Source organism: Nannobrachium achirus, assembly GCF_963921795.1.
Source record: "Nannobrachium achirus genome assembly, chromosome: 2".
NCBI classification, from domain to species: domain Eukaryota; kingdom Metazoa; phylum Chordata; class Actinopteri; order Myctophiformes; family Myctophidae; genus Nannobrachium; species Nannobrachium achirus.
This window is the reverse complement of record NC_137811.1, coordinates 5,367,346-5,383,949: the sequence shown is the minus strand read 5'-3', so window position 1 is coordinate 5,383,949 and position 16,604 is coordinate 5,367,346. Positions and strand designations below refer to the sequence as shown.

The following is a 16,604-nucleotide window of genomic DNA, read 5'->3' as shown; positions in this document are numbered from 1 at the left end:
ATTGATTGGTCGGGATGGAGAGAACCCAGGATCGCGCTGCCGCGACTGGTCGTTTTGGCAGAGGCGTGAGAGATTTGACTGGTCCGTTTTCCAGCGAAGAAACAGGGGCCGCGCCTACCTCGACAGAGAAGTCACAGCAGGCGCCACCGTGTCCCCCATTGTATGGAGGGAGGTTCCTTGAGATAGTTTGGGCCAACACGGGACAAAATGTAATTTTTGCCACGGACATAGAAAATCAGCGGACCACAATGTGGGCATTTATAGAAATGCAGACCATTTATTGCATATTTGTGTGCGTTACAGAATTATAGGAAACATGTTTGAATTCAGGCTCTCATAATTGAGATACAACAAAAAAACTCAACTTCAAAATACAATTCATGAAATAAACAACAACCTAAATCTTGGTGCAGTCATGGACTCAGACCTGAATTTCAACAGTGACAGTGACTGTGAAAACTGCACAAAACTGTCTACCAGTCTGCTCTGTTCTTTTTTAAATCAAAGCTGAATACTTCTGTTAGCTGCTGCCTTTGATTTGCTTTATTCATTTCTTGTGCCGCACTGTAATTTCAAATTGTCCGTTTGATTTGAGCTTATTGAAATATTTGCTCTTATTCATAGTTTCTATACTCTTTAATATATAATATATTTAATTGTATTTAATGTAATTGTCCTTTTTATAATGCATTGTTTATTTCTGCCATTCTTCGTCTCAACACTCATAATGTCTTGTGTAAAATACTTTGGATTCCCTTTTTGTTTAAAGGTGCTCTACAAATAAGCTTGCCTAAAAGGAATGTATCGCATCATACTCTTACAACATCATACTCTTACAACATCATACTCTTACAACTTGCTAATATTTCCAGTAATTACAGAATATTCGTATAAAAAACAGAAGCTAATAGGGAGACCGTTATCTAAAACAATATTCATCAAAGTTCAGTATTATTTCATGGTTGAAGCATTTAGCGTTATTAGTCACAGTTGTAGTTGTAGTGGTCCCTCCCCGCAGCAAGGGGGCGGTGTAGGGCCGATCAGATCCAGATGTCGGAGGTGCAGTCTCCTCCTGGGTAACGGAGCTCGTGGGCCAAAGCCGGGCCGTCCGGCTCCTTACCGAAATCGATCAGGAAGTTCTCATTGATCTTCAGGCCTCCATTAACCGAGTCTACGTCTATCTGCATCATCACTGAACCCTCTCTGGACACAGACAGACAGACAGAGAGAGATAGAGACAGACAGACAGACAGACAGACAGACAGAGAGATAGATAGAGACAGACAGACAGACAGACAGACAGACAGACAGACAGACAGACAGACAGAGAGACAGACAGACAGACAGAGATAGAGAGAGAGACAGAGAGAGGGGGGGGGGGGGGTCTTAGCTCCTTGGCATTTTGGCGGTGTGCATGACAGACAGACAGACAGACAGACAGACAGACAATGTGTGTCTGTAACACTCAAAGTATAAATGGTGTTTTTTAATTGTGGTCCTGTTTGTTTTTGAGTCTTCAGGCCAAGAGCTAAACACTATTCATCCCTTTGGGGTACACTGTTGTTTTTGACAGCAAATGTTGATTTAGTTTTAGTCATAGTCTTTTGAATAGTGTCATTTAGTTTTAGTCATAATTTAGTCACCTGAAGACTAAATATCATATGTTTTTAGGCGACTAAATCGATTTTACACTTGGTTGTGTGCTGAAAATAGCGGAGAAACATTTTTCGTCATAAAATTTCTTCAACAAAATCAAAAAATGTTGGTGTCAGTATACATGCAGGGCCCGGACATGGCCTTCCTATCTCTCTCACCCTATTCTCTACTATGAAACTATAAAAAATAGGCAGGAAAAGAAGGTCAGTATACATGCAGCATGTTACATGTAGTTAGCAGTGTGTGGTACACAGTGTGTGTGTGTGTGTGTGTGTGTGTGTGTGTGTGTGTGTGTGTGTGTGTGTGTGTGTGTGTCTATGGTACAGTACTTGATCATGTCAGGGTAGAACTGTTTATCCCAGGCGCTGTAGAGAGACGTGGTTACGTACAACCTCTTCCCGTCCAAACTGAGCTGCAGCATCTGAGGACTGCCAGGAATGCGCTTCCCCTACGCACACACACACACAGGCAGATAAACACGCACGCACGCACAGGCAGATACGCATGCACGCACGCACGCACGCACGCACGCACACATACACACACACACACACACACACGTGATGGCGTATTATTATAGGGTAAGCTACCCAGCAGCACATAAAGTCATTAGAATCAGCTCCAACTGTAACATTAAAGTGAAGAACACATTAATACATTACTACGTTATTTCTCCATATTGTCAATTCCCTCTAAACTCAATATACCGTAAATCCTCTTATAGAAGGCTTTTATTCGTCTCAAGAGTAGCACAGGCTTTTATTGAAAGGTGGCTTGTATAAGAAGGACGGCCTATATTCCTATTTAAATGTACTGGGTGCATTTATTGAAACCAAGTAGCCTACTGTATGAAATTAACAGTGCAGTTACAGGTGGACACTGGTCATTTTCCATCTGCAAATAACAAAAAGATGTAGGCCTATTGGTATTTCCCACAATAGCATTATTGCAGCTTGGGCTTACATGAAAACAAATTAACAGTGCAAATTAAGCAGATTAAAGACTTAAAGACTAATAAAAACTTTGATTGCTTTGTGCCAAGATGTAGGCCAGATGTAGGCCAGATGTAGACGAGATGTAGGCCATATGTAGGCCATATGTAGGCCAGATGTAGACCATGTGTAGGCCAGATGTAGACCAGATGTATGCCAGATGTAGGCCAGATGTAAACCAGATGTAGGCCAGATGTAGACCAGATGTAGGCCATATGTAGACCATATGTAGACAAGATGTAGACCAGATGTAGGCCAGATGTAGGCCAGATGTAGACGAGATGTAGGCCAGATGTAGACCAGATGTAGTCCAGATGCACACCAGATGTAGGCCAGATGTAGGCCAGATGTAGGCCAGATGTAGGCCAGATGTAGGCAGCTCTTCAGAGCCCGGACAAAGCCAGATGTCGGAGCTTGGCTCCTTCCAGCAGCATTGTTTTGGGTCTCTGGTTGAAAGATCCTCTTGAAAGCTCCTGCTGTACAGGAATCTTCTCATCGCTGTTGTCGGCAGAAAGAAACCTCTTATCTCCATATTGAAACTGTTTGTGTTTTAGTTTTTGTAAACGAACGCTTGATCACACTACAGCATCATACAAAAGTATCAAAAGTAGCAGTTCGATGCGGCGCGTTTTGAGCTTGCAGATCTGTTACTTTCAATACTTGTTTTTTTTTATGTAATTCTAAAAAGGAACAGTCTCAGAGACAATATGCTGTTTAGAAAATGTTTTCACAGTAGAACAGAGCAGGGGTGTTTGCAGGGGTCTTCAACGTTTTCAGGCCGAGGACCCCTTAGTTGAGAGAGAGATGAAGCAGGGACCCCCACAACCTGTTCAGAGATTCCATAGTTTCATTGTTTGACAGCACAATCGTCATTCATTCATGTCAGTTTGTGCTTTCAGATATTTAACCACTTGAACTGTCAATAATTAATAAACTCGACCTTTCACTCTGTACATAGTCTGCTCTTTTTCCCCTCTCTACACCAAACCTCTTTGCCAAAAATAGCTGATCTACAGCGCAAGGGGTTGTGAGCTTGTAGATCTGCTATTTTTGACTAAAGTTCTCAGAATATGGACGCTAGGGTTCAAGTGATTAATATAAAAAAGGAGAAAAAAAGTTTCTATCTCACAAAGATTTGGAGGACCCCCTATAGTAACTCTGAGGACCCCCTAGGGGTCCCAGACCCCTTGTTGAAGACCCCTGGTTTAGAGTTTCCAGGAGAACCACCCAGAGCACAGTGTTTAACTTTAGAGAATGATTCCAGTAGAACCACACCAGTGTTGATTTCGTCGACTAAAACTATGACGAAATAATGACAATTTCGTCAACAAAAAAACTAAAAACTAAAACTAAACTAGTGGAGAAGAGTAATTTTATGTTTGGTTGCTCTCGGGTGTTGCGTGCTGAAAATAGCAGACCTACAAGCTCACAACGTGTCGCGCTGCGAGCTTGTAGATCGGCTATTCTCAGCACACAACCAAGTGTAAAATCAGTCATTACGATGCCATCAACGCCTGCTAAAATACATTTTAGTTGACTAAATCAACTGTAGATTTCGTCGCCATAAAATCTTATGATATTTAGTCGACTAAAATTTGACTAAAACTAAAACTTTTCAGGTGACTAAATTATGATTAAAACTAAATGAGATTTTATTCAAAAGACTATGACTAAAACTAAATCAACATTTGCTGTCAAAAACAACACTGAACCACACAGAGCACGGCTGTCGGTGTGAGGCTTTCCTCTACCTATAATCAGCTGATAAAACATTCTGATAACCGATGAGTCAATACGACCTCTGATAATATCTGACCTTCACCGATTTGAAAAACAACAGGAACATTCTCCTGAAGGAGCACGATAAATAGAGCATGTTAAATATTTACATTACGCGCACACAATGTATACAATATGAACTATAGGTACTATATATAGAATAAACTGTATGCACTGTACATAATACAATTTGTGTGTGTGTGTGTGTGTGTGTGTGTGTGTGTGTGTGTGTGTGTGTGTGTGTGTGTGTGTGTGTGTGTCTTATGCAAGATCACATCTCTAGGGTCAGATTGGGCTTTCAAGCAGGTTTCCTGTGGAAATAAGCGTAGTCTTTTCTAGGATCGCCTTTTAGTAGACCTTGTACCAGTGAACTCTACCGTCATGAAACTGTACCTTTTCCTATGCAACTGTCCACTTCTAATAAAGTCTTCAATCAATCAATCAATCAATCAATCAATCAATCAAAACATGCTGGCCATTGGGAAAAGCAGGACAACTCCCGAACGGCCAGTTCATTCCCGGCCGGCCATTAGGAAAAAAAATAAAATAAAATGTCGGCCTTCGTTCCATTCTCGTATCTCCAAGTTTCAAATTTGTAGATTATTTCGCAAAGCAAAGCCCTGCTTCATCATACAAGGCCGTCGCACAAAAGTAGTAAAAACAGCAGATCTACAAGCACATGTGTGCTTGTAGATCGACTGTTTTAACTAGTTTAAATCATTTTTAAAATGATAAATACAAAACAAACGGTTTTGGACATACAAGGTGTCCACCAGACAACAACGAAATATAACTCAAGTAATTGGCCCAGTGGCTTGTCACTTGTCATGATCTGAAATGGCAAATCTTTGAGTAGCAGCAGCGCTATAGAGAGATCTCTCTCTATAGCGTGCAATGAGGGCCTCTGCAACTCTTTTTCCCGGGCTGAATCAGGGGCCCAGCACGTCCCTGCTTTCAATTGTGTGATATGATCCTGGGTCACTGGCAGGGCAGGTCAAATGTTTTATATACCTTTCTAAATATTTGACATTTGAAAACCAGAGAGGAATAAATAAGGTACCATGTAGACAGGATGATGTGATTTCAGTAATAAACATACCGGTATTACATTATGCCATACATGGGCAACTGGCGGCCCGGGGGCCACATGCGGCCCTCACCTTCACTTAATGCGGCCCACAGGTTCATATTGGAATACTGATATTGATTTCAGCTGTTACAATTCCAAACATGCAAACATGAGCTGCGTTAATTACTTTAGTCTACATTAGTAGCTTAATGACTTAGCACTAGTCTTTTTTTATGCACAATGAATTTGTATTTAAGTTCATAAGCTAACATAAAAAAAACATATAAATGCATTGGAAATTAAATAAAAACGTTACTTTTCAGGATTCCAATTCAAAAATATCAAAAATAGCAGATCTACAAGCTCAAAACGCGTCGCACTGCGACACGTTTTGAGCTTGTAGATCGGCTATTTTTGATATTTTTGACTGTACAATGCATCGTGGCCCTCTGGAGTGAGTGTGAAAATATAGTGGCCCTCTTCATCATCAAAGTTGCCCACCCCTGCATTATGCTATTTATTGCCAATCCTAACATATTTGAAAATCATGCCAAGTCTCGGTCAGATCAAATCCCGTTCCCAGTCACCTATGAATCCACGTTTAACTCTGAACTGACGTCAGTGTGATCTGCAAAGTTCTGGTTGGAGCCTAGAACCCCTATTCTGTGAGCGAACATCCGGCCCCAAAAATAGCTGATCTACAAGCTGGTAGAGACTAGTGGACGTACCTTGATGATGCGTGGAGGAGGCTGGGCCTGACCCTCTGGATCCTCCATGACTTTCACAGCACTGTCATTAATTATACTGCCTCCTAGGAATATCTGAAACACATTGTTATATTCATATTATTCATACTGCCTCCTAGAAAGGAGGGGCAGCCGCTCTTTCTCCTCGTCCTCGTCTGGACGAGGCGACAGGCGGGAGACGAGTGTTATGCGCATGCGCCGACACATGTTGACGCGGATATTTAGCTCCCTGGGTGGGAAGCGGACCCTGGCCGTAGTGATTTTAGCCATGCTGCCCTACCGACTGAGCTAGCGAAACCTGGCTAACGAAGCCTACTTTTTTTGTGCTTTTATCTTTGACAACGTGGAAAGCCCACTTTTTTTTTTCTTTGATAAAGTGGATTCTAACGACCACCTAACCCAAGCCCTAACCTCAGTAAAACTATGCCTAATCCTAACCAAAACCCTAACCTCAGTAAAACTATGCCTAACCCTAACCCAAACCCTGACCTCAGTAAAACTATGCCTAACCCTAACCCAAACCCTGACCTCAGTAAAACTATGCCTAACCCTAACCCTAACCCTAACCTCAGTAAAACCATGCCTAACCCTAACCCAAACCCTAACCTCAGTAAAACTATGCCTAACCCTAACCCAAACCCTAACCTCAGTAAAACTATGCCTAACCCTAACCCAAACCCTAACCTCAGTAACTGCGTGAGACGCAGTGGGGGTGAGAATGTCTTCCCGTCCGCTCATCTTCCTCACAGCCCGTCCTCAATCGCTAGCTCCCCGTCCTCAGTCGCCAGCTCCTGCTCACTCGCGGGAGCTGGCTAGTGAGGACGCTCACACAGCAGCTCTGTCGGTGTCCGCTTTGTCGTACGGGACGAGGACGAGACGAGTGAGCGGCTCTTACTGCTAGAAAGCTCTGAAACACATTGTATTCATATAACCAACCAGCTCCTAAAACACCAGGAAAATGCAGTGTATTCAAATATTCTATTACAGCGCTACAAGTGGGCCCCCAAATAAATGGCAAACACTAAGACTTTTCAATAATATAACAAAGATGAATGTAACTTGAAAGATGAGAACAGGAAGACAATCTATTCATTGATCATTAAAATCACATGCTGTGAAAATGCATGCTCGATGGGTGGGCCGCGGACGCTTTTGTGATTTTCTAAACATTTTACAAAACATTATATTGCAACAGAACATTCAGTTGCATTTATTTGATTGGACAGACTCAGACCTGGCCGACCAATCGCGGTGCCGCTCTGTTGGTGATGTCATACTGTCTGATGTCACCATGCAGCCAATTGCTGAAGTACAGGAAACGATCGTCAAGAGAGATCAGGATGTCTGTGATCAGACCTGGGAGGACAACAGTGAGACTGTAAATATATATTATTACACAGCTTGGTTGAATGCTTGATTCTGATTGTTCAATCCCTGAAATCACAAATCAGCTGTGAACTATAACCGAATAATGACCGCTCCGCTCTATAACAGACTGATGTCTAATCAAAGGCTCAGAGCACCTGCTGCACTCAGGCTGCACTGCGTGAATCTTGTGCTGTATCCAACATGTCAGCCATGTAAACAAACACACAGCGACATTTACAACTAAACGTTGCTCTCAAGAATGCTTTTAAAAATATTTTAAGCGACAAATAGACAACGCAGTATCAGAAAATGGATCAGCACTTCCTTGTTTTCCAAGGCGACCGTGTCGCGCTGGGAGGGACGCCCAGCGCAACACTAGTGGAACACTTTCAGCCGTCTGTAAACAAGGAAATACTTTGTTTTGTTTTTAGTTTTTAGTCAAATTATTAATGTATTTATTAAGTAGCCGTGTAATAAGCAGGATAACGTCTGCCTCAGTCAGTATTTTATTCTCGATAATGACCACTGAGCAAGACGTTATCCCTTACATAAAACAAAGAAATATGTGACCACAAAACAGTAAATATCTCAGTAAAATAGTAAATACAGAACTCCAGTAAAACAAAGTGTACTTTTAGAGTACAGAAACACTTGACATTTTCTCCTAAATTGGGTTTAAATCCTCTTAGCAGGCCTTGTATTGAACTGAACTTTCCTGTGCTTTGTTTCTGTGAGCTACAGTAGATAGAGTATTCAATCAATCAGTCAAAAACAAAGCCGGTGGCACCACGAAGGAATGGAACACAACATAATATGGTGCATGGGAGTTCCCTCGTGACGTTTGTTTGAAGTTCGAATAACATTTCTAATACAGTAGCAATAGAAGATGTGATAATAGTATAACATGTCTAATTCAGTAGCAATGGAAGATGTGATAATAGTATAACACGTCTAATACAGTAGCAATAGAAGATGTGATAATAGTATAACATGTCTAATTCAGTAGCAATGGAAGATGTGATAATAGTATAACATGTCTAATGCAGTATCAATACGTCGTTGTCGGGTGAAAACCTTGTACGTCCAAAACCGTTCGTTTTGCATTTTTCATTTTAAAAATGATTTAAACTAGTGAAAACAGCCGATCTACATGCAAGCACACAACGCCTCGCACCGCGAGGTGTTGTGTGCTTGTAGATCTGCTGTTTTCACTACTTTTGTGCGACAGCCTTGTATGATGAAGCAGAACTTTACTTTGCGAAAGAACATACAAATTTGAAACTTGGAGATACGAGGTTTCCACACAACAACGACGAATAGAAGATGTGATAATAGTATAACATGTCTAATACAGTATCAATAGAAGATGTGATGATAGGATAACATGTCTAATACAGTATCAATAGAAGATGTGATGATAGGATAACATGTCTAATACAGTATCAATAGAAGATGTGATGATAGTATAACATGTCTAATACAGTATCAATAGAAGATGTGATAATAGTATAACATGTCTAATACAGTATCAATAGAAGATGTGATAATAGTATAACATGTCTAATACAGTATCAATAGAAGATGTGATAATAGTATAACATGTCTAATTCAGTAGCAATGGAAGATGTGATAATAGTATAACATGTCTAATGCAGTATCAATACGCCGTTGTCGGGTGAAAACCTTGTATGTCCAAAACCGTTCGTTTTGCATTTTTCATTTTAAAAATGATTTAAACTAGTGAAAACAGCCGATCTACAAGCACTCGCGGTGCGAGGCGTTGTGTGCTTGTAGATCTGCTGTTTTCACTACTTTTGTGCGACAGCCTTGTATGATGAAGCAGGACTTTACTTTGCGAAAGAACATACAAATTTGAAACTTGGAGATACAAGGTTTCCACACAACAACGACGAATAGAAGATGTGAAAATAGTATAACATGTCTAATACAGTATCAATAGAAGACATGATAATACTGTAACTTACCAGGCATCTCGGGAAGCATCCAGCCTTCCACCTTCTTAACAGGAACCTCAATGACCTTATCTGCTGTCCACTCTCCTGTCTGGTGATACAATACACACACCTATTACACACACACATTACACTGTCTGTACAATAACACACCTATTACACACACAATACACTGTCTGTACAATAACACACCTATTACACACACATTACACTGTCTGTACAATAACGCACCTATTACACACACCTATTTACGCAGGTGTTTACACACGCACCTATTTACACTGCACTATTAGGTTACTATTAGGGTAGTTTCTGAGTATTTTGCTTTGTTTAACAATGACAGTGAGATACTTGTTTGTAGGGTTGTTCGATATGGCCAAAAAATAAAATCTCGATTATTTTCTCTGAAATCCCGATTTTCGATTTCGATTTCGATTTTTTGTTAAAAGAATAATACATTGTTTCAACTATTTTGTTTTCATTAAAAAAATGCAAGGAAATGTTTTTTTTTTCATTATTGTTTCATTTTTTGATTTTTTTTATATAGCCAAATAGCAAAATGCAATAAAACAATAAGGGTATTAATAATAATAACTTTAGTTGCGCAACAATCACATACAGAAGTTAACTTAGCGTCCTTAGTGTTTCATTATCAATAGTGAGTGACAAAACAGCCAAAACAAGCCAGCTCTTGGAGGCTGGTGAAACGGGTGAAAAAATAGCTAAGGCCACCCCTGAATTTTGGCTGGCATTTCGCCTACCAAAATGTAATTCCTGGCTACGCCCCTGCCCTGCACCACTCATGCACGGAGATGTTGACTGATTGTAAACGGAGGCGAAGCGCTTCGCTTCCCGACGCAAAATTAACACAGTGACAGGGACAGTAGGAGACTACAGTCAGTAGGTGGGTAACACAGAATTAATAAGCTTCTTTCAAACTACAACAAGAAGTAAGTTTACCAGCTCAGCAGCGTTTTGTTCTGTTTTCTGCTTGAACCATCGCGAGTGAGCGCAGTGCGGTGGTGAACTCTGCTCAGTCTGACGTGCGCTAAACGCGCATCAAAGAAATGACACATCAGAGAGAAAGTAGTATTAATTTGGTGTCGGACCTTGTCGTCCTGCTTTAGGAGGACGGGGCTGTGTACTTTTTGCGCGTGCAAGGCTCCAATGAGTAAGAATTTCCCTAATTAAAGTGAAAATCGATTTTACGATTTCCATTTTTTTAAATCGTCCAAAAGAAAAAAACCGGGTTACGATTAAAAATCGATTAATCGAACAACCCTACTTGTTTGCACTAACTAGCATTGACTGCTTTGGTCTCTTTTGTAAGACACTTTATGTATATATACTTATATATTATTCGCCCCCTCTATTGATGCACCTTCTTTTTATTGGTACTGTACTGCTCTTGTTTTTTTTTAGTTTTTTTTTTTTTCTTATCTATCTTTCTTACGTCTCTGTAACTTTGTAAATAACTGTATACTGCTGTGCTACAACTGGACAACTGAATTCCCCCCTTGGGATAATAAAGGTATCTATCTATCACATTACACTGCCCTGTCATTTGCCCCCCATCACTGTCTGTTGCCCCCCATCTTCCGTTATTACTATACAAAAGTATTATTCAACCTATTCTGTTGTATTGCTCAGCATGTTTCTTCACTATACTCTCCATGCCTAACAGAAACAAACTTTACAGTATTACCCGTATTGCGTCCAAGATCATCGGACTTCCCACATCCACACTTGCTGAGATGAATGATAAAGCCATCACACGCTTAGCACTCTCAATAAGAACTGACATTGATCATCCTCTGTATTGCTACTTCGACCTCTTGCCATCGGGGTGTAGATACAGAACCTTGATGTGGCACAAGGTACGGTTTAGCAGGAGCTTTGTCCCCTCAGCCATCGCTGCACTAAACAATCTGCTAAGCAAGCGCCCCCGTCGCTAGGATGGTTTTTCTGTGTATAGTGGGGACCTGATGATCTGTCTTGTGATGTTTTGTGTTATATGGTTTTGTGTTGTTTTTTTTTGTGTTGAACAGACTTGTGAAGACAAATTTTCCCTCGGGGACAATAAAGATTATTATTATGTCTGGTACAATAACACACCTACTACACACACATTACACTGTCCTGTCTGTACAATAACACACCTATTACACACACATTACACTGTCCTGTTTGGTGTTACAAGACAAACCTTTGCAACACGTGTCCTGGTCATTACAACACTCAACACAATGTTGTAAACATCATCTACTGTACATACCTGCTCCTATACATGCTATCTGTATACCGGTATATGTTTGTTGTTCAGAGCGCGACACCCGAGCGCAAGCAAACATAAAATGACTTGTCTTTTAGTTCTTCTGGATCTCTTCTCCACTAGTCCCTCCCTGACATTTTAGTCTAGTTTGTATGTGTTGACAACTGTCAATATCATTTAGTTTTAGTCATCATAGCTTAGTTTGTATATAGTTTTTATTTTGTTTTTTCATCAGTGAAAAAAGGTAGCCCACAAACGCTTTTCCCCGTAACTAAAGGGAAAAGGTTTTATTCTACTAAATGAACTCTGGCGACAGTACCGTTTTCTACTAAATGAACTCTGGTGACAGTACCTTTTTCTACTAAATGAACTATGGCGACAGTACCGTTTTCTACTAAATGAACTATGGCGACAGTACCGTTTTCTACTAAATGAACTATGGCGACAGTACCGTTTTCTACTAAATGAACAGTACCGTTTTCTGCTAAATGAACTGTACCGTTTTTTACTAAATTAACTGTACCGTTTTCTACTAAATGAACTCTGGCGACAGTACCTTTTTCTACTAAATGAACAGTACCGTTTTCTACTAAATGAACAGTACCGTTTTCTACTAAATGAACAGTACCGTTTTCTACTAAATGAACAGTACCGTTTTCTTGTAGAAGTGGAAGATGGCTCCAGGCAGAGCACAGCCCACGTAGCCCTCAGCTGCTGAAGGCTCGTGGAGGAAGCGAACCTCCAGAGGAATCCTGCCTGCCTCTCCCAGCTCCAACGTCTGGATGCGCTGGTGGCTCTGCCAGTCCCACACATGCACCGCACTGCCATACTTACCTGGAGAATACATACAATATATCACATTATAAATAACATTATATACACCGCCATACTTACCTGGAGAATACATACAATATATCACATTATAAATAACACCAGTAAGACTCCCTAATCGGGAGATAAGCGACCGTTGGTCGCTTATCTCCACAAATAGGCCAAAAGTTTGTTTTACCAATTATCAAGACATACGGGCAGTTGACAGTTTGCCGTGGTTACTCATTGAAGTTGAATCTCCATATATGGAGATAACCTACGCATCACACTAAATCTGACGTCACCAGCCCATATTTGGGCATGAGCAACTTATGTCTCCATATATGGAGATATGATGACATCACACAGTCCTCAGCCGATGATGTGGCGTGATGTCATACAATACACAAACGAGCCCTACAGTATAAAGGGGCAATTCTTGCCAGGAAAGAAGCATTTCTTCGACTCAGACCTTATCGCCAGGGTTGGCTTATAGCAGCTGTCGGTAGGACCATATATGGATTCTGTTAGTGTGGATCTCCTAACAGGGCATCATCTGGGATACCATCCCTTTTATGCCCATATATGGAGATCCCTAACAGAATCCCTTTCATGCCCATATATGGAGATCCCTAACAGAATCCCTTTTATGCCCATATATGGAGATCCCTAACAGCATCCCTTTTATGCCCATATATGGAGATCACTAACAGCTAACCGAATCCCTTTTATGCCCATATATGGAGATCCCTAACAGAATCCCTTTTATGCCCATATATGGAGATCCCTAACAGAATCCCTTTTATGCCCATATATGGAGATCCCTAACAGAATCCCTTTTATGCCCATATATGGAGATCCCTAACAGAATCCCTTTTATGCCCATATATGGAGATCCCTAACAGAGAATCCCTTTTATGCCCATATATGGAGATCCCTAACAGAATCCCTTGTATGCCCATATATGGAGATCCCTAACAGAATCCCTTTTATGCCCATATATGGAGATCCCTAACAGAATCCCTTTTATGCCCATATATTATGGAGAAATCCCTGCTCTGAGTATCTGACATCAGTGTGATGTCACCTGTTTATGCCCATATATGGAGATCCCTGCTCTGCGTATCTGGTTGCTATGGTAAACAGTTGGTTGCTAGGGTAAAAAAAACATGGTTGCTATGGTAAACAGTTGGTTGCTAGGGTAAACAGTTGGTTGCTAGGGTAAAACCATGGTTGCTAAGGTGGTTGCTAACGTACACTAACAAACCAGCAACAACAGACTGTTGCCACAGCAACGTACACAAAGGTTTGTGTACACATGTGGTGTGATGTCATACTGATGCGGAGATATGAGCAGGGCAAAGGTGTGACGTGTGACGTGTGACGGACGGACGGACGGCCGGCCGGTGGAGGTTTTCATAGTAAACTGCTCCCTAACAGTCGCAATTATATACACTGCCATACTTACCTGGAGAATACATACAATATATCACATTATAAATAACATTATATACACCGCCATACTTACCTGGAGAATGGATACAATATCACATCATAAATAACATGATACACATGCACCGCACTGCCATACTTACCTGGAGAATGGATACAATATCACATAATGAATAACATGATATACACTACAGTATACACCTGAATTACTTAAACTGCTATATTCTAGACCCAAATACAAGAAAACTATGATATGATAATCCTGAAGGACATAAACTATATGATATTCATAGACCAGGAGTTATAAAGCAGGTTTCAAGAAACTGTGCTGTACAGGTCAATGATTGAAACAAAGATGAAAGTGTAATTAGCAAATGAGAGAAACAAAAGCACTTTACACACATTAAATACAAAATTAAAAAGCAAGAGGCTAGCACGAGAATGCACAGCAAAAGCCAGTTGTAAAGCTCAACTTGAACTGAGGGCCTGGGTCTTCAGTAAAGATTTAAAAACCTCTAGGGCCTAGAGTCTAGGCTAGGTCTGGGCAGATGGGATGTGGAGAGGGCACACTGTCCCAGAGCCTTAGGGGCAGCCGCTGCAAAGGCTTGGTCACCTCTTTATAGCCTCGTTCCGGCACAACCAGTAAGAACTGGTCAGACAAGCTCAAAGTGTGTGTGACAGTAGGAGTTCAGCAAGCTACAGAAGAGCCAGTGTTTAGAGCTTTAAAAACACTAAAAGCTTAAAGATGCAGCGTCATGATTTTTTTCCCCTCTAAAACATGATTATCAGCTATTATAATTACACTAGGAGGAAGATTTTTTTTTTCTCCAAAAAAGTGTACAGAAAAAGTTAAAATTAGGTTTTTATGTGGCCACACCCTAGCCTGACACTTCAGTCCGCACATCACCCCCCCCCTGTTGGTGGGTGGTTTGTAGTGTGGACTGAAGCTGCACATATTTTAATCTATTTCAAACGCGCCTGAAGAGCGGGCGCATTGAATGGGCCAATCAGGGTTGTATGCTTGGGGCACGTGAACTCTATGCTCCGGTCCCAGCCCCCTCCAAACAGAGCTCTTGAGCTCACGTGAGACTCGCTCGTGGACTCTGATTGGTGTCCTCTGCCCACGTGAGAGTCTAGTGGACTCTGATTGGTCCGTGAAAACTGTCATGGCGGAGTCAGACTCGACTCGTATTATTAATAAACTATGAAATAGTGCCGTTTCCTCACGTTTTAATACCATTTTGCACTAACGTAAACATGCAGACATATAATATGTTATGAGAAATAACGTATTTTTGCAATGTCACGCCACGTCGCGTGTGTGTGTGTGTATGTGTGTGTGTGTGTGTGTGACGTCAATAGGCTTTAGCCCGCCCACGCCGAAATAGAATCTGCCCTAGTAATCTCAGACTCTCCCGGAGTGAAACGTAGTGAACGTAGTGTGAGATGTCTGGCGCTCGCAGTCAGGCAAGCCACACCCACCAGTTCACTAAGTATGCCTGGTTGTCATGGTGAGTGGTGACCCAGCTGAAGTTAACCACACCCACAGTGTTGGGTGGGGTGAATGGTAATTAGGGGAGGGGTTGATTCTATGATGTACAGTAATTGTATCTGTGTTTTTGGATCGGCACTTTTGACCCACAAGGTGGCAGCCTCCAGGGGAAAAAAAACAAAAACAAATACAAAGGGAATACATAATTGCTCATAACAACCACACCAGGGGGTTTAATGAAGTACCGTCAACCTCCTAGACACATGAAAAAACGGAAAAAGTACAAAACTATGGCACCACCTCTTTAAAGATCAATTCTAAAATGGACAGTGATCCAGTGGAGTGAGGCCAGGAGTCAGGAATGAAGTAATGTGGTCACGCTTTTTTTTTTGGTAGCGGGCAGCAGCATTTTAGTGCAGCGGACAAAACTCCTACTAAAACTAAAGTGTTGCCGTTTCAAAGTTCTGTATCTTCGTCTGAATGGCTAAAGTGAGGACTGAGGGGATGATCTGTGTCATTTGCTATTGTGAGTGCTAAACGTTTGATGTCTTTGTTGTTCTCGGAGCCAATAGAGGGTATGCACGTGATATCACTGTTGCTGGAAGTTATGTGGGAATGCCTACTGAGTGGCAAAAAACTAATTTCTGCCATTGACAGCCCATACATCCAAACAGAAAAGTCCTTTCTGATTGTATTAAACAAAGTTAAACTCACCAACATTGCGGCTGTACTGAAAGCTTGAATTATCCTCTTTCTATCTGCAAAGTTTGTGTTTAATAAAAATCCACCATAGACATGTTATGAGCTACTTTCTGTCAAGACATTCTGTGCAGGGGATTATTTTTCCAAGTGTCAGAGTTTGGAAGCGCTCGTTTTCAACAACACAACATCCTGCTGCCTCCTGCATTATGTGCAATTTAGAAACAGGTGGTATGCAGGACGCCAGGACCGTTGAGTGATTTGCAACTAGCACTTCCAAACTCCAATGCTCCATG

The 16,604-nt window shown here is 41.3% G+C and overlaps 1 protein-coding gene across 1 annotated transcript in view; it reads right to left on the bottom strand.

Moving 5' to 3' along the window:
* Window positions 1–253: 253 nt before the first annotated feature.
* selenbp1 (selenium binding protein 1) overlaps window positions 254–16,604 on the bottom strand; it is a 37,501-nt gene continuing 21,150 nt past the window's right edge. The window contains exons 7-12 of the mRNA XM_080747237.1: window positions 12,508–12,689; window positions 9,596–9,674; window positions 7,477–7,598; window positions 6,225–6,317; window positions 1,986–2,104; window positions 254–1,203 (exon numbers count right to left, since the gene is read on the bottom strand). Coding sequence (XP_080603363.1) covers window positions 1,041–1,203; window positions 1,986–2,104; window positions 6,225–6,317; window positions 7,477–7,598; window positions 9,596–9,674; window positions 12,508–12,689 — 758 coding nt within the window. The 3' untranslated portion in view covers window positions 254–1,040. The remainder of the gene's footprint in view (window positions 1,204–1,985; window positions 2,105–6,224; window positions 6,318–7,476; window positions 7,599–9,595; window positions 9,675–12,507; window positions 12,690–16,604) is intronic.